The sequence below is a fragment of the Rattus norvegicus genome, chromosome 5, assembly GCF_021556685.1.
Source record: "Rattus norvegicus strain SHRSP/BbbUtx chromosome 5, alternate assembly SHRSP_T2T, whole genome shotgun sequence".
NCBI classification, from domain to species: Eukaryota; Metazoa; Chordata; class Mammalia; order Rodentia; family Muridae; genus Rattus; species Rattus norvegicus.
In genome coordinates this window covers 168386636-168405630 of record NC_141538.1, presented here as the reverse complement: position 1 = coordinate 168405630, position 18995 = coordinate 168386636, and the positions used below count along the sequence as shown (strand labels likewise).

At 45.4% G+C, this 18995-nt stretch overlaps 1 protein-coding gene across 13 annotated transcripts in view; it reads left to right on the top strand.

The window, feature by feature from the left end:
- Positions 1–18995, top strand: part of Camta1 (calmodulin binding transcription activator 1) — an 836898-nt gene that overhangs the window by 14608 nt on the left and 803295 nt on the right. For all 13 annotated transcript variants that reach the window (XR_015619938.1, XR_015619939.1, XR_015619936.1 and 10 more), the window contains 2 exon segments: positions 12150–12219; positions 17871–17989. Coding sequence is in view for 9 of the 13 variants with exons in the window: in XM_087550157.1 (XP_087406283.1) it covers positions 12150–12219; positions 17871–17989 (189 nt within the window). In the remaining 4 variants the exon portion in view is untranslated.

The following is an 18995-nucleotide window of genomic DNA, read 5'->3' as shown; positions in this document are numbered from 1 at the left end:
TGAGGCTGGCGGATGGCTTAGCATGCCTCTAAGCCTGACACCTGAACTTGATTCCTTGAACCCACATGATAAAAGGAGAGAACTGTCTCCTGAAATCATCTTCTAACCTCCACAACAAAGGTGCACACACAGACAGACAAACGTACTAGGAATTGTTTATTGTAGCTACAGATTGGAGGCTGAGGAGGACATTGGTCAGTTATCCTTGGTGTATGAGAAATAAGTCACTTCTGGGTGTTGTGACTATCCAAAGCTGTGCTTTGACGATGTAATGTGGGATACCAGAATACAGTGGTTTGTGTGCACTTTGCTCTGTGGGCATTCTCAGGTGTCAGGCATCTTTTTGGGGGTCAGTGTCAACGTCAGCTGAGGTCTCACAGTTCAGATCTTTGAATAGATTTTACATCCTTTCCCCTGGTTATGAACCAGCTTAGCGGTTGGAGGTTTGCATCCTTAGGTAAACTCGGAAGACATGGGTTAGAGAGAAGGTCCAGCTGTTAGAGTGCTTTCTGGTTTTGCTCTTGCCGAGGCCTGGAGTTTGGGTCCCAGTACCCATGTTAGGTGGCTTACAATGACCTGTAACTCCAGCTCTGGGGAATCTCTAACTGCATTTATGTGTATATAGCTACACGCATGTGCACGAACACATGCACACATGCACACACACATGCGCACACACATGCACACACACGCATACATACATGCACACATACACACTCAAATAATAGACAGATTCTAGAAACAGTGGAAGACAGTGCCCTGAGACTAGGTATGGGAGGAAGAACCTAGATGTGTTAGTTCCTGTGGCCACTTGTGTGCACCTCATGGGGCCTTCACAATGGGGCACCTTCACATCTCCTTCCTGTTCCCTGACTTTTCCCCCATGATTTCTCATAAAATTACAGAAGGCAAATAGGAGACTATGAAAGAACAGTTTGGAAGACTGTAAGGGGTGGGGTCCCTTTGAACTTTCCACACCTACAGGGGTTTAGCAATCGGTGTTTCATCGTGATAGCCTTGAGTAGATGCTGTGCAGGGAGCTGCTCAGCATTGTGCTCTGCCCAACCAAAGAAGGAGGTGTACGGAGCTTTACTAGGAGAAGGGATTGGGGTGTGTGTGTGTATGTGTGTGTGTGTGTGTGTGTGTGTGTGGTGTCACCGAGGCTGACCTAGAACCCTGTATATAGCTGAGTCTGTCCTTGAATTTCTGATCCTCCTGCCTCTACTTCCAGAGTGCTGGATTGCAAGTGTCATTACACACAGCTTGGTTTCTTTTAACAGTAGTGTTATTAAGATAGCTTTCATAGGGTTGGGGATTTAGCTCAGTGGTAGAGCGCTTGCCTACCAAGCGCAAGGCCCTGGGTTCGGTCCCCAGCTCCGAAAAAAAAAAGGAAAAAAAAAGATAGCTTTCATAATCACATACATCCTGTGACCATTTCTGTTACAGTTAAGCAGCCGTCTTCAAATCCACAGTGTTCTCTGTACTCCAGAAAGAAAACCTGTAAAAATCAGATCACACTGCAAAAATGTTTGAAACAGTCATAATGAAATGGAGTATTTTGTACAACTAATACACAAATAAAATTTTATATGTTTTAGGAGGCAGTTCGCATCCTTCCCTTGACTTGAGTAGTTAGTAATCTGCTTCCTGTCTTGGTGGGTTTGTCTGGCTGGACACCTCACATCTGTGGATTGACAGTATTGTGCTGTGTGGCTGGTGGCTGTGTGGCTGGTGGCTGTGTGGCTGGTGGCTGTGTGGCTGTGTGGCTGGTGGCTGTGTGGCTGTGTGGCTGGTGGCTGTGTGGCTGGTGGCTGTGTGGCTGGTGGCTGTGTGGCTGGTGGCTGTGTGGCTGGTGGCTGTGTGGCTGGTGGCTGTGTGGCTGGTGGTGCTCTGAAGTTCATGTCTCTTTCCTTCTTTTCCGGGTGCCAAGTCCCTGCAACCATCTGCCACATCCCGAGCATCCACTCGCTCGTCGGTGAGGCTGTGTACTCAAAGGTGTTTTGCATGGGCGGGCATGCTTTCTGTTCTCTTGGGTGACATGCCTAGACAGAAATGCAGATTTATAATTTACTCTCTTATTAAAGGACCTGGGTTCTTCTGCAGTGTGGCTGCCCTGGATTTGGTTCCAGTTCGTCCCTTGCTAGCCAACACTTGCTACTGTCGCCTTTGCTGTCTCCTGGTCTTGTACACGGGAAGTTGACTGTCCACAGGATAGTTTTCACTTGCCTTTCCCAGTGACTGACAGGGGGATCTGCTGGGAGGAGGTGTACTAGTGACATGTGCATCTTCCTGGTGCAGTTTGTTTTTATACACTCAGTTGTTACTGTAATTGTAAAAGTTCTTTCTACATTGTCAAATCAGTTCAGTTCTTGTTTAGAGCTCTAGTTCATGTTTGTATTAGTTTTTGTTTGTGGTGTGAGGTAGACTAACGTTCCTAGGTAATGTCCAGTTGTCATTGTCCATTTGTTGAAAAATACTGCTCTGTCTTCATTGAGGTGTCTTACCCTTGTTGAAAAACCCTTGGTTTTACTGTCGGTGAGAAGGTTTTTTCTGGGGCCCCTGTTCTCCTTTGGCCTCTCTACATGTTGTTTCTGCCATCATCTTGGGCTTCATCTCTTACTGGAGCTTTGTGATACTGTGGCGTTTGTTTTGTTTTGAGGCTTTGTTTTGATGTAGCCCAGGCTGGCCTCACACACTTGCTGCAATCCTGCTGCTTCCCTATCCCGAGTGCATGGTTTGCAGGCCTGCGCAGGCTCCAGCTGTGTTCTTTTTTAGGATTGCTTTGACTATAATACTTTCCTTGTGTTTATTTGAATATTGGAATCAGCTTGTCAGTTTCCACAGTATATGCAATTGAGATTATGCTAAATCTGTGTCTGTCTGAGGACTTAGAATCATCCTAATGGATCGGCCTATATGCTTAGCAACTCCTGCTTAGCTCGAGGAGTTGAACATCTCACCTAAAAAGCATACTGCTGCCTGAAATTATCAAGGCAGTGAGCAGTGTTGATATAGCACTGATGCTCACTGTAGGCTGGAGCTAGACTTTGTGGGTGTGAGACAGCAAGCAGCTGTGCTTACGGCCGGTGGGTGCTTGAGTACGCTCCTTTGATCTGAAAGTTTGCTCATAGTTTTTCTTTAGAAAAAATTTGACATGCTGGTTAATACAGAATCAGCACAATGTATGTATGTATGTATGTATGTATGTATGTATGTATGTATATATGTATGTATTTTTGTGTGTAATTATTGGAGGTAGAACAAGTGGCATTGACATTTATACAGTGGTTGGAGGCAGAAGATAGTCTAGTATTTACTGTGGGAATCTGCTACTGCGCTTTTGAGTCAGGTCATTTACTCAGCAGATAATAACTGTCTGCAAAGCTCAGAAAAGGACAGATTCAGACTTCCTGTCTTCATGGAGCAATGGGGGTGGTGGGAGGAGAGGGGGAGACTGGCATTAGGATGTTATATGAACTGCAGATGGGATTCGGCGCTCTTAAGGCAAATGTATTATGGAATAAACCTGAGAGGCAGGAGAATTTTGGACAGAACTTGTGGAGTTTAACTGAGAAAAGAATGACAGAGAGTTCCAGGTGACCAGGTAGGCGCGTAGTACAGCAATGTAGAGATAGTTAGGTTACTTCCTGACTCTGACTTTTGCAAGTGTTGTTTCCAGAAGAGGAGTAGAGTGGATTGGGTAAATAAAGTCAGCTCTCCTCTAAGGAGCTAATCAGGACTCTGGCTCCACTTTACACACAGCTCAGCTATCCTCACAGCGTGGTGAAGGTTTCAGATTCTGCTGTGTGGAGGACCTGTGCTTCTTCATGGTTGCAGTCCACTCTTGACTAGGTGTCCCTTCCTTCTTCCAGAAAGCAGGCCCACAGCTCACATGTGTTTATGGCTCTACCTGTTTGTCTCTGGTCTCCCCTCTGTCTAGATTGGATCAGGTCTGAGCGTGCCATACCACTGTGCTCTCTGTCCACAGCCTTGGTTTCTCGTTCTCTCTTTGTTCTCAGTTGGATGCCTGTTTCTAGAGGATGGCACGGGTATCTGGGCTTAAGTTTATTTGTTGGTTGAGAGATGAGCCGGAGCAAACAAGATCTGATCAGTGTCTAGGGGAAATGATGCCTGCCAGGAACTCTTGACAGTGTTTGGTTGAAGAAAAACTCATAGGTTTGAGTGTACACCCCCCTGCACACCCTCCCTCCCTGTGAATGAGTGAATAGTGAATGAATTTTGTAGCAGAGTGTAGCTCATCTTAGATGGTGCTTCCTAGATTTTGAACCATATGTCCAGCAGCTCTGTGAGGCCATAGTGAGAAGTGAATGTAAGAGAAAGATAAATATGTATACACACAGCCACGTTGGAAACATGGGGGCAAGGTTTAAGAGTAATTCCGTACCTTTCTTTCTTCATGGTGCTGTCAGACAGCAAGGGAACCCTGATGTTGAAGTGCATGGTGGGCAATCATCTTGGTACAGGGCAAAATGGAAAATGGTGAGTGCATCTGGAGGGTTGTGGGGAGCACAAGCTTCATTGAAGCAGCAGCCTTGCCTGACTGGCCCAGTGCTGTGTCCTTCTGTGCAGAGCAGTAACAGTGCCTGTTAACCAAGGATAGGGTGAGTCATAGCAAGGGAATTAGGGGACTCTATAGTGCAGCTTGAGGTTGCCATGGGGAAGAGAAGGCTTTTGAGGGTAGAGAGAGAGGACACATAGGTGCTGGGAAAGAATGGCCAGAGAGACAGCCGGACAGGAGAGAGGCGGAGGGTAGAGATGGATGGCGATTCCTTGAGAATCAGAGTGGCAGGCCTGGAGAAATGGCTCCGTGCTTCAGAGCACCTGGCTGCTCCTGCAGAGGACCGGTTTGATTCTCAGCACCCACATGGCAGCTCACAGCCTTCTGAAATGCCAGCTCCAGGATTCCAACACCTTCTTCTGTCTTCTGCATGCATCAGGCACATAACGGTACACAGATACACATGAGGGCAGAACACTCATACATACTAAGACATACATTTCATTGGTATATGCAGATTATTGAAGGAAATGATAGTGAAATGATGGCTTAAAGAGAAACAAAAGTGGGGCGGCCGGACCTTGGGCTGTGGCTGTGTAGAGTCTGCAGATGCTATGAAACATGACCACAGACGTGCCTCTTAAAACACCACAGCTCTTCCTCGAGGGTTCTCTGAGGGTCTGGAGTTCAGAAGGGCATGGCTAAGGTCTGCTTAGGGCCTCATGAACTTAGCAGTTCTGTGTTAGTCAGGGCTTGGCTCTCACAGGAAGGTTCAGCTGGAGAAGAGTTGGCTTCCAAGCTCCCAGGGTCATCTGAGAATTCACTTAGTGGGAGGCTACCCTCACGTCCTTTAATGAGCCTCTCCCACTTGGGATTTTCTTTTATCAGCAAGTTGAGAAGACTGGGTAGCAAGATGACAGAAGTCACAATCTGTTTTGCCCAGGAAATGAAACCTTACACTAGTCTAAAGCAAGTGTGTGCTCTCTTCACACGGCCCCTTTGAGTGTGTGGAGATGCCAAAATGATGGATTGTAGCAGGTCCATCAGGAAGTTTGCGTCCTGCAGCAGAGGGGGGACGATGTGTGCAGGAGACATTGGGGCAGTGCTGTAAGTGCGGCCCTGTGGATGCAGATGGGATGCTTGCAGTGATGGGAGTTAGGGAAGAGACGGGGGCAACCAAGGGTCGATGCTTTTCTGGTAGCCCATGTCACCACACTGTGGGCTTTTCACACCATTAACATTGCTCTCTTATAACTGGCCCTGACGAGAATCTCCTTTGGTAAAGGTAGACTTGTTACCTGGGGTTCCTGGCCAGTGCAGGTGACTCCTGTGTCAGGGTGCTGTTGATGAAATGAGTCAGTCCCTTTGGATGTATTTCATATGTCACACAAGCAGAGGGCGAGACTGGCCTTTGGTAATGTGGAGCATGGAGCTTAAGGCGTCTTGTCTGCCTATTGGCCTCATTGTGAAGGGCATAGGTTATGGAACTGAGCCGTGTTTAATACTGTGCTATTTTCAGGCCTTGAGAGCGGAACGTTTACTTTTATGGCAGATGAGCCAATCATCTTTCTAAGCCTTGTGTTCAGTTTTTATTGTTTTTTTTTTTTTTTTTTTTTTTTGGTTCTTTTTTTCGGAGCTGGGGACCGAACCCAGGGCCTTGTGCTTCCTAGGTAAGCGCTCTACCACTGAGCTAAATCCCCAGCCCCTTATTGTTTTAAAAAACAAACAAAACCTGTCTTTGCTGTCTAGGCACTCTTTTGCTGATGTGTGGGATTTTAGCCCTGTTTTTTCGCTTCTGATTTGCTTCCTCTGATCTTCCCTGGGCTTGGCAGTCTGATAATTGTGTTAGACTTTGAGTAGTTTAATTGTAACCATGCTAGGGGTTGGGTTGAGAGCCACTTTTTTCAGTGAAGTAGGTGAGGCGATGCCTCCTTGGCCTTCCCAGAGTGCTTGGCTTCCTTCCTAGCTCTGTTCTGTTCACACTGAGGTGCACTTCCACACTTCCACACTTCCACTGGGGTTGGGGCAGGTGTGTCTGCCATTGTCCTGGCCTGTGCCTCATTGCTTTTGTGGAAACCCTGTCTTTCTCTCCTTTAGCTTTAGTTTTAAGGCCGTGGTGTTAAGTGATAGGTGTTGTGGTTCATGAGCCACAGAGTGAGTACCTGGGAAGTTCTGACGATCTTAGACAGGTCAGCGCCGACTCGAGCCTGGTCACTTTTCCTGCTCTAACTCTCAGAACTTCCTCGTGGGGCAGCTTTCCCAAGTGCCTGTGGAGGCTGGAAGCTCTGCCGGGAGCCTGCCTCCCTGCCAGTGATCCTGGTCAGGTGCCCAGACTTGCTCTTACTCTTTTCTAGAGCGGCCATAATGTCTGCTGCTACTTGTTGGAATAAAGTAAGACTTTATGTGAGAGATGACACTTGTGATGACGTGGTGTGTGGTGTTAGCTAGTGTCTTAGTCGGGGTATGTGCTGCTGCAACAAAATACCATGACACCCCTCCCCCCAAAAAAAAGGTTTGTGGGGGAAGGATTTGTTTATTCAACTTATACTCCCACGTTGCTGTTCATCATTGAAGGATGTTGGGAGAGGAACTCAAACTGGGCAGGAGCCTGGAGACAGGAGCTGATGCAGAGGCCACTCACTGGCTTTGCCTGACTTCCCAGCCTGCTCTCTTATAGAGTCCAGGACTGTCAGCCAGGGACAGCACCACCCACAAAGGCTGGGCCCTCCCCCCTTGATCACTAATTGAGAAAATGCCTTACAGCTGGGTCTCATGGAGGCATCTCCTCAGCTGAGGCTCTTTGTCTCTGATGACTTCAGCTTGTGTCAAGAGTCACGGCCTGGATGATTCTGCTGACATTTCATCTACGTCTCTGAGGAGTCACCAGCAACAGGGCCTAGGTCTTATATGGTCGTTTCCAGAACATGTTGTATTGGCGTATGGATATTTGTACAAATGATGACATTTATTAAGCACTGTTTATTTTCAGATTGTTGAATATACTGTGTCCTAGGAAAATTAAACTTATAAAAATTATAACAATATTATGATTCATATCTGTAAAGGTTCCTCCAAAAATTCTGGGATTACTTTATACCCTACATACATCTCTGGCCATGGTGAATCAACTCTGTTTCTCTGTCTGTCCACATGGCTGGGTGCATTCTAAATGCAGTTCTGCAGCTTTGTCGTGGTTTGTCCCAGACACTTACTTAGCTGTAGACACAGCTCTCTTGGAGGGTCTCTTAAGTTCTCTTGCTGCCTTAGCAGCTGGTGTCTCGTTGTTGTTGTTGTTGTTGTTGTTTTTTGCCTGTTGGGAGGGAAGAACTGCCTTCTAGACTTGCCCCTTGTGGTGCAAGCATTTGCCTCGGTTTTGTCTCTGTTCTTGTGGGGTGTTGAGAGGGTTATGGTAGAGCCGTAGCCCTTAGGATATTTCAGAGTTTGTGGAAGGTGGTGAGATACATAGCTTAATGTATTTTTGTGCTGTTCCACATACAGACCTCCTCCCCCACTGACCTTTTGTAGTTCAGGAAAAGGATAAAGCGTCTTGTGTCGATTCTTCAGTCTCAGATGTCATTAGCCTGGATTCATGAAGTGTCTTCTGACAGACCTTGCACTTGTCTTATTTAGCAGGCTTGTACTGTAACCAAAAATTGGCTCTTAGTGTCCGTGACAATTCATTTTGTCCAGTTTCTTGACTAAAGAGACATGACTTGTTCTAAAAACTATCTACACCCTAGCTGGAGTGAGAGAGAGTCCTGGCTGCTGGTCTGCTCCTGTGTGAAGCAGGGGTGCTGAGGGACAGCACCTCAGAGCCATGCGTGAGAACCCAGAGTGCACGTGGCTGTGATGTGTACCAGGGCCCTGAGTAGAGCCCAGGGCTTTGCCCTTTCCTTTCCATGAACTCTGGGAAATAGTGTTCATTTATAAAGTCCACAAACACCTGACTTTGAATGAAGCACAGACAATGGAATGAAGAGGCTAGACAAACGTCCTTCAAGGATGCCCTTGATATGCACTCAGATTTGAGTATGTTAGAGATGTTTACCAGAGAAGAGAACAACTAGATTGGCTGTAGATGCAGAGTGACCTAGGGATTAAAGGTAGTGTTTTTGGTTAGTTGAAGACATATCAACTAATTGCATGTCTTCTGCAGTTAAATACAGTTTATTGGTGGCATTATGCTGAGATGACAGTGGGTCTTGACCCTCCTTTTCCGGGCTTTTCTCTACTGCAGTTAGGAATGGCTTTGTGGTCAGTTCTCACCAGTGGAGTGAGAACAGGGGAGGGAGCCTCTTCTGACCTGGTTCCTTCAGGATGTGGGCGTGAGCATGTCTGTCCATCTGGAAGCTTTGTGGACCCTTAGCTTTAACATCCTCAGTGTTTACTGCAAGGACTTCACGTGGAGGGCTTTCCTCTCTCAAGGCCTTCAGTCACTTAGAGCGTTTTGTTTCATGAATGTGTCCATGTGAGCCCACCTGGCAAAAGTGCCTGTGTATTATTACATCCTGGCCTAGACTCTGGGAAAAGACAGTGAGGGAGAGTTCCTGCTCCGTTCCTCCTTACTGAGTCCGTAGTTCTGCGTTTCCACAACTGTCAGCCCTCACGCAGCTTTCTCTGGTGTTCTCATTACAGTCTTTTCAGTCCTGCTCTTCACCTGGACCGTGTAGCTTCTGCCAGCATTTTAAACAGCTCTGCAGTGCCTGCTTGGGTACTTTACCAGGTACCGAGCACTGTGCTGGAATGAGTTAGAGTTACTGTAGTTTCTCTTAATTTTGTTTTTGGATATTCTGGCCTAGTTTTGAAAACGTTTTTGGTCCATAGAATAAGGTAGTTGAAGAGCTTCAGAACCAGAGACCTAAGTTCTAAGTTCTGATCTCTGAGGTTGGAAACCTGGTTCCTGATGGTCGAGGTGTGGCTGTGGATTGGACATTGATGTCTCTGGGACTTGTTAGAGGATTTCTGGTGGACTCGAGAAGTCGGGTGTTAACAGATTACAGGTGTGAAGGGTAATTTGGAGAAGTCACATTCAAAATCACCCTCCCATTTGACTTGAAACAGAGTGAGTGGTTGCCCAAAGTCACACAGGTGTTTATTTCCTGCTGTGGGTTTATTTGTGAACCTGCAAAAAGGATGGCGAGATGGCTGTCCTAGGTGTCTGTCCTCATCGGTCAGGATTGGATCCTGAGCATCAGAATTTGAAAGTTCCCCAAGTTGACACTGACTGGCCTTTTGGTTAAGTTGGGATTCAGGTTCTCCATGGTTGTTGTCGAGCACTCTTTTAAAGATGCGCCAGAGTTACACATTCAGAAGCCTTGGAGTGCATTCCTCTGGACTCTCACATTAGTGTGCATTTACCGTGATGATTTAAAGCGCCCCACTTAGGGTCAGTGTGCCTTACTCCCTACATGCCCCTTGAGGAGGCAGGATGTCTTTGTTCACTGTTGAGTCTCAGCTCCCTGCACTGCCGGGCATGTGCCTTCCCTTAGCCAAGCCACTGCACTGTTGCAGAGAGGTGTGGGCCTGTGGAAGATCCTTGGTTGTAGAGAGTGGCTGCCTCCTGTGGTTCCCATTGTCTTGTGCCGTGGCTTATGCTGTGAGAGCCTGGAGGTTTTGAGGTTCAGATTGATAAGATTTTGCTTCCATGTTATGCTAGCTCTTTTGTTAAATAACCGGGAACCTTCTGAAGCCAGTGCTGTGCAGGGGCGTGGCTGAGCTCTGTCTGTCACACTCAGTGCCAGAACTCTGTGTTGCCACTTTCAATGTTTTACTACCAGACTTGGAAGCTAGATTGTAAGGCTGTGTATGTTAGTGTGTCTCACCAGACACTACTGATTTAAACACCTTTGACTGGGGACTGCTAAGGTGTCCTGAGTAGTAGCTACCCTTAAAACCAATGTTAATTGTTTTTGGTAATAGAAAATGTTAAGCCTTGAATGGAAAACAGTTGTCTCTGTGTGGTTAGCATGCTTGCTTGAGGCTGGCAGATGTGAGGGGCCATGGGGCCTTGCTTTCTTCACTGCTCCCGTGTTTCCCTTGTGATCCCCTGTTGTGTGCTGGGCAGTTCTAATGTGGGCCATAGTTTTAATTTGGAGGGTGGTGCTTGGATTTAGATGTTTGCAGATGCCATCATAGGCTACTGCTATTGGCTAAAGCAAATGGAGAAGGACAGTAAGTCCTACAAGAGGCTTCCAGACACTGAGGAGAGAGAGCTTGAGCTGATAGCTGCTGTGGTGGGTGTAGGAGTTGTTATGGAGCAGCTCTGTTGAGTTTACTGCCGAGACTCTGGATCTGCACAGCTGGAAGAGAGAGGGGAAGGGAACATTCATGAAATCACGTTTAGTCAGGCAACTTCTTTGCTCTTAGAAAACGTTCAAATTGTTAAAGATTATCCTCGTTAACGTCGCGGGAGTGGTGCTTGTAAAGGTGGTGTGATAGTGGAATTCCTTGCTTTGGAGAAGATGGGCAGGGAGGGCCACCGTAGGAAGGAGAGCCGTCTTCCTGTCTGTGGTACACGACACCTCTCTAGGCCTGCTCACTTCTCAAGAACAGCTAATGAGTGACGGAACCACAGTCTCGGTCCTTCACAGACAGATGCTGTGGGTGACTGCTGAACTTGAGACTTTGTTTCTCCAAGTGTAAAATATGTGCTTTATAATATATGAGAATAATCTAAGATCTCAATTAGTATTGCAGCCAAATAAGGACTGAAAATAATTGACCGGAGAGACCCAACTGTTTTTTTCCCTTTTAAAAGTTTTTTCACATGCAGTTTTTGTGTGCAAACTTGAGCTTTCTTTGAGTGGAGTGACTTGGCAGTAGAGCCCACGTCTGCTGCCTCCCTCCTCTTGCTTCTCCATGCAATGCCCTTTGCTGTTCAGCTGAGTCTGTTGTGTGAGTTGGGTATTGGGTGCGTTGCTGGGACATGATTAGTGATGTTGATGTGGACTGTGGACGAGGGTGCCGTGGGCATTGCTTCTTACATGTTAATTCTGTGCACATTATATATGCACTCTATTAAAAACCACACAGACGTAGAGCGCTTACCTAGGAAGCGCAAGGCCCTGGGTTCGGTCCCCAGCTCCGAAAAAAAGAACCAAAAAAAAAAAAAAAAAAAAAAAACCACACAGACAATGTGTGTTTTCCTATGTCTTCAGCCTCCAGTGCAAAGTGCTCTTGCTTCAGAACCATTTGCAGACTAGATGCTAGTGCCTTCAACCACTCCCAATGCTGTGATGTGTGTGTCTCACAAATAAGGACATTTCGATTCCTAACTGCAGCAGCCACAACCTGGAAATGAGCATTGAGACATTGCTAACATCCTACCCCTATTTCACTTTTGACCACTGTGAAAAACAGTCCAGCCAGAATCTGGGGCACGTTTAGTAGCCTCTTCATTCTCTGGGTCACAGATGGCTGCCAGTGGCTCTCAGTGGCTCTGTCTCACTTGTGAAACCTTGATTTGAAAGATCCTAGGCCAGGCATTTTGTGGAATGCCCATTATTTGGATTTATCTGGTGTTACCTCATGGTTAGATCCAGGTTTTGCATCTTTGGTAGGAATATCACAGAAGAGCCAGAATATGTCTCTTTCAAAGATTAGTTTTACATTTTATTTTCTGTTTCCTTAGAGCGTTTCCCAAAGTGTATTCTGCGGAACTAGCACCTACTGTGTTCTCAACACCGTGCCACCTATAGAAGGTAGGATTTGAAAAGCTTTTGACTTTCAGGCATGGGTGGGTCTGGCAGCCAGAGTAACTCCTTCAAGTGCAAGACAGCCCGGACCAGGAAGAGGTCCTGGGCTTCTGCCTTTTGCTGTTGTGTGATCTTAGATGAGTTACTTGGTCCTTTTAGGCAACATAAACCGTGTTCAGCTCATGAGCTTTCTGTGAGGATTTAAAGCAATGGATTCAGTCACACAGACAGGTCACAGCCCCTCAAGTGCTGGTGTACACACACACACACACACACACACTTCTGTAATTGCAGTCCAGTACACACACACACACACACACACACACACACACACACACACACACACACACACTTCTGTAATTGCAGTCCAGTACTGAATGATGCAGGGTAGGGCGAGGTGCTGTTGTGCAGGAGCCAAAGAGGAGTCTTTGAATCCCAGTTGAGCTACTCCTAACAGTGGGTCCTGGCCGAATTGGTCAGAACCCTCCAATTCCTTACCTGCAGAGTGGGGGTGACTGATGTGCCACTCTTCTCAGGTCATTAAACAAGAGAGACTGGTGCCTGGCATGTTTCTGTGGGCCGCCAGCAATGGCTGCCTCCCGTTCAGTCACAGAACCTGATCACCTGTTGCTAAAGTTGGAGCTGCATGAAACGAAGGACAGGAGAGTGCCCCAGAGCCTAGGCGTCACTCACGCAAGCCGTCCACGCCTCTGCTTTGACTGTTTCTGCCCCATAATTTATATTGAAATCCAGTTGTACTGTGAATAGGAGTTTGCTGAACCTGGCTTCTGGACCAGGGACACAGTAACATGATTGGGGAGAAAACAGTAACTCTGGGCTACTTAAGACTAGAAAGGGGGAGAGTAGTACTCACACCTCTGTGAAGAGGGGAAAGAGAGGTGGTAAAATAACAACACTAGTAATTTACTAGCTACTTTTTAACCATGAAGACTCCTTTTGGAGAATTACAGATGGGTTTCATTTGCTTCCTAGTTGCACCCGCTGGACCAGCACTCACAGGCAGTTAGGGCTTAGCTCCTGTCGGTGTGACAGGAGCCGGGAGGGCTCAGGTTAGTCATGGCATTGCGTTGCTGTGGGTACTGTGTCTCCTGCACTGCACCAGTGTGTGCTTGTTTCCCTGAGCCAGTTCTGATCCCACTGATTACATCTAAGCACATAGTAATGAGAGGCAGACAGAGACGTGTAGAGCTCTGTTAAGTCTCCTCTCCACACTCTTGATCGCGTGCCCTGTAAGAGTTGGAATTGCTGCTGCAACAGGGAATGTGTGCTGTTCACTGCAGACCCCAAACTGCCCTCTTCTGTTCTAAATGGAAGGCAATGGTATCATTAGCAGGCTCATCTAGTTAATATATTTATGACTTAGCTTGCAGAGGTCAGAGCACCCTAGAAACAGGCCAAATGCGTTTATCTGGATTTGAGTAGATTTGGCAATGTGAATCTCAATTTTCAGAACCAAACTCAAAGTTAGAATTCAGTTAGCTGAGTGAACATTTTTTTGTACATTTTAGAAAGATTTAGTTAAATTGCACTACGAATCTAAAATTATCATTTAGAAAATATTTGAAGGTTGACTAGAAAGGATGGTTCATTCTCTAGAATTATAGCTGTCAGCCAAGCATATCATCTGTCAATTTCAAGAGCCCCACTGGTTACATTTTTATTGTGAAGCAGGTTAGGAAGTTATATTGTGAAGTCATGTATCATGCGTTTTTGCTAGATAACAATAATGGAGTGCTTGCCTGTCGTTTACTGGATACTTTCACTTTGTAGTGTCAGAGTTTGACTGTTTGGGTTGAATATGGCGGTACAGTTGAAACCAGTTTATACCTTAGTTTTACTGTTAAGATGCTGGGATTTCAAAACTAGCACATATGGTCTGTTATTTAATCATTTACAGCTGCTGTAAAAACATTAAACAGTAGCTTTTAATTAAGATTATATTTTCATGCAATATTACTATGTGAACAGTTTTTTTAAAGATTTTTTTTGAATTGCCATAGTTTAACCAGAAGCACTGAAGTTGGATTATTTTCCCCTAGTGCTGGGGCCTGAACCCAGAACCCTGTGCTTTTAGGCACACAGTCTACCCCCATGCTAAACAATGAAGTATGAGTTTATTAGCAGCATGCCTTCTGAGTTCCAACTCTGCCCAGTATTGAACTTATGTTTTCATAAGCTGGGAGGGGTTATTTACCCATCATTACAGTTCCTAAAAGCACCTGGCCTATGTCCAGCATGAACCTGAACTCTGGGAACGGTGCAGTTTAAAAGCACAGCAAGGGGACCTGCCATTCTATCCTGCAACCCTGGCTGCACAGTCCTGTCGAGAGCTCTGGTGGATTGTGACGGCTCACCGCATTGCGATTTCCTCTCCCTCTCTCAACCAGTACTAGAGTGGAGTCCTGCCTGGAGCTTCTCCTCAAGCAGCCTCACTATTGAGGAACAGGAACGAACACACACACACACACACACACACACACACACACACACATACACACACACACTCACTCACTCAACATTCTCTCATACACACTCATACAAATTAACATGCTCTGTCTCACACTCAATGTTCTTCTTTTACATATTTAATTAATTAATTAATTTATTTTATTTATTTATTTATTTTTTTGGTTCTTTTTTTCGGAGCTGGGGACCGAACCCAGGGCCTTGCGCTTCCTAGGTAAGCGCTCTACCACTGAGCTAAATCCCCAGCCCCTTTAATTTATTTTTTAATTTTGGTGTTTTGTCTACATGTATGTCCGTTTGAAGGTGTCAGATCCCTAGGAATTGGAGTTAATGGACCTTTGTGAACGGCCATGTGGATCCTGGGAATTGAACCTGGATCCTCTGAGAGAGTAGCCAGTTCTTGTAACTGGTGATCCATCTCTCCAGCCTCCAAGCTACCTCTGTATTTATTTATTTATTTATTTATTTATTTATTTATTTATTTATTTATTTATTTATTTATGAATGACAGGGTTTCTGTGTGTATTCCTGGATCTCCTGGAACTCCCTCTGTAGACTAGGCTGCCTCAAAAATCACAGAGATCCACCTGCTTCTGCTTCCCTAGTGCTGGGACTAAAGGCACATGCCATCACTGCTTAGATATTCAACATTCTCTCACACAGACTCTCACACATACTCAGCATTTCCCCTCATACACACACACACACATCCAACATTCTCTCACATAGATGCTTACACATACACTCAGCATTTCCTCGCACACACCACACACACTTACCATTCTCTTACACACTCAACATTCTCACATGCTCATTTGACAGCCCGTCTCATACCCATGTGCATTCAACATTCTGTCCCTGTCTTTGCCCCCCCTCCCCCCTTACTGCTTGCAGTCATGTTAGAGGCTAAAGGGACAGAAATTGAGCCTTGGTTGTGACCACAAATGGAAATGGGAACTCGAGTTTCTCTTCTGTTCTGCTTTAAGTAGCTTCTCAGGGCGGTGGCTGTCCATGCACAAGGCACACTCTGCATCGACTCAGTACTGTTCTAGCGCTGTTTTCATGTAGAGGCTCATAGATACTGAATAGAATATAGATTTTAAACTTTCCCCTCTACGTTCAAGACTTTGTGCTTCACAGTTTTGTTTTGTTTTTAAAAGAGAGACTGAGACCACCTTGGGGTAGAGAACAGGAAGGCAAAGGCTCCTGTGATTCTGCCTCATGTGCTTTTAAAGTCTGATGGCCCAGATCCCTCCCTGATGAAGTGTAGGGAACATGCATGAACACCCGAGACTTCAAAGGTTTCACAGTTAGCAATTAATAGGAAAATCCTACCATCTTTCTATTAGTTGGTTTCCTCTCTGTTTTAAGCAATATTTTTAAATTTAATCTTAATTCAGAATTAATCTTAGATCTCCTAAGAAGAGTTTCGTAAGTTTTTACTGCTACAGACACACAGTTGTGTTACAGTTCAGTTGGCTGTGTATGTCATGGGCCAAAAAAGAGTTAGTAGGTTGACCCTCAAGTTAATTCCTATAAAACCTTCTGTATGATGGAGCACATTTTCCCAGACTAATCTCGTGCTCAGTATTTATTTCTTCTGACCTTATCCATGAGAAGAAGAAACATGCTAATCAGAGGAGAAATGTTTGGGAAAAAATATTGTGAACTTAGAAAAGTTTTGTTGTTGTTTTATTTACCCCTCAAAAGACAGTTTTAAGATTTATTTATTTATTATGTAAGAGCACACTGTCGCTGTCAGACACACCAGAAGAGGGCATCAGATCCCATCACAGATGGTTGTGAGCCACCATGTGGTTGCTGGGAATTGAACTCAGGACCTCTAGAAGAGCAGTCAGTGCTCTTAACCACTGAGCCATCTCTCCAGCCCCCAAAAGACAGTTTTAAATAGAAGCGCAGAGATAACTGGATAGATGAGTGGCATATTTCACTGTTCGTATCATTAGACGGTGCCTGGAGACCTGTGGGGTGCTGGTTTGTAAGGCAAACTGCTGCTGAAGGGCCCTGAATTTTACAGAAACTGGCACTGGAGAGAGAAAGATCCCTACTTCCCTGATGGGTGCCGTGGGAAACCTAGAGATACTAAGTAACTTACCTAAGGTCACACACACAGAGGGAAGCAGAACCTGCACAGGTATGGGCTTCAGACTCGGGGGCGGGGGTGTGTGTTCTTACTGTCTTACTGATGTCATGAATGCTGATGAGCCCAAGACTGGAGCAGCCTGAGAAGGTTGTGCTAAGCAGTCCCCAGGACTCACTGTATGGCCCCTTAGGTGTAGCCTGGAGATTTCAGTTAGCATAACAAATTGGAGTGGGCAATTTGCAACTGACTGGCATTTGCCACAATTGGCAATGACTTTGGAGGCAGGGAAGGGGTTGGGAAGAGATTGCTTCTCAGGAGTGGAAAAGTAAGTGATGTGTAGATGAATGATGGAGGCAAATGCTATGTGAAGAGAGGATCTGAGAAGGAAGCATCAGGTAGTCGGGCCTGCTGTCTAGTCTAATGCAGTGAATTCTCTGACTCAACTTGAAGGAGCTACATTTGATGAACTGCATTAATTCTGCAGATGTGTACATGGGAATCAACTTCAGGTGATGGAGTTTTAGGTGGAGCTGAGAGTATTACCTGTTAGTCAACTACAGGCTTAAATTCTTTAGGAGAGTTTGTGATCTCCTTTAGAAAAGGTAAATCTGATTTGTATTCTAGAGGACTAAGAAACATTTAGTTTGTGAATTAAAGTCACATGTAATTATATTTCTTTGAACTTCAAAACCATGAAACTTTAAACTTGGTTAGCAAGCATAGTTTCTGGGTTTTGTGAGGTTAAGTCATTTTGTACTTTTGAGGGTTTTTTTTTTTTTTTTTTTTTGACAGACTGGAAGAGCCTTTAAAGTATCATTCTGGTTCTGGGAGCTGTTGGGGTCCTTCCCATCTGCTCGCTTGTGATGGCTAAAGCTCAGTGTGTTTCTGAGCCTTACAGGCAGCTGACTGCTGCTGTCCATCCAAGAGTGTGGATGAGGAACTTAGAGGAGTAGAGGCCTTCTGTGCCCTTGGTCTCAGCCCCAACAGAGCCGTTGCTTCTGACCTTGTCAGTGTAAAAGGAGGCTTTCTCTTTCTTTCTCTGAATGTATTGTTTTCTTCTTTATAGATGATCATGGGAACAGCAATAGTAGTCATGTAAAAATCTTTTTACCGAAAAAGCTGCTTGAATGTCTGCCGAAATGTTCAAGTTTACCCAAAGAGAGGCACCGCTGGAACACTAACGAGGTAGATACATTTCAATCTTTAAGGGTGTATTATCTTATGGTTGGACTCCTTAGAATGTTTTACATAGAAGTACTTTATACTAGCTTTAAGTTCAACGATGGAACAAAGAACCTGTCAATGAAAAGAATTCTTAATCTTGAGTTGGCACAAACTAGCTTGTGTCTTGGCCAGTTCGGTGTGCTTGGCTTGCACTGATAGCTGAAACGTGTGCACGTGACTCCACTAAAGCAGCATGAGGGGTGGTTGTGTTTTCTTGGCCCTCACATCTTGCATTTGGTGGTTTATCTCTCTGGATCTCAGGGCAGCATGAGCTTTACAGTCCCAGTGCTTGACAGAACACGGTGCTCTGGAAATTTGAAGTCTGTAGAGTTGAGGACGGGCTTATCAGGCCTTTGGTGATGAAAGAGATTTGTTCAAATACTGACTGCTTTGCCTTTCTAATAGGAATTATTAGCACCGCAGGCCGGATTGCAGGCCACATACTTCTACATCCAGATAAAGAGTAGGCATGGAGTAGATAGAAGGAAAGTTTATCTCATGGTCGGACTTTTCCTTTCTGCTTAATTGTAATTTGGGAACCTTAATATTAGTAGTGCATTGTTTTGCTCACTAAACTTTTAGTTTGAAATCTAAGTATTTAAGGTAGGGTAATAGCTATTAGTGGTGATAAAAACTGGATATTAACCATTTCAGTATAATGCGGGTGGCGTTGATTACTGTGATGATGAGAACTGGGTCGCTGTGTATCAGTTTGTGAACTGTGTTCCTTTAATTCACATGTGGTCACGGCTACGCTAGCATAAGTGTGTGCTTGGTTCACTGTTTACTTCTAAGTAGCTTCAAGTGCAGTTCCGTCCTCCCTGTTGACAGATGTGAGAGGGAGCAGTGAAGTTTCTTCATCTTCACTCTTTGCATGGAGTGGTGGGAGGTCGTGGGCAGGAATCTCTCCACTTTGACAAGCTGTAGTTTTAATGCTCACCAGAACCTTAAGCTTCCTGCTTTGTCT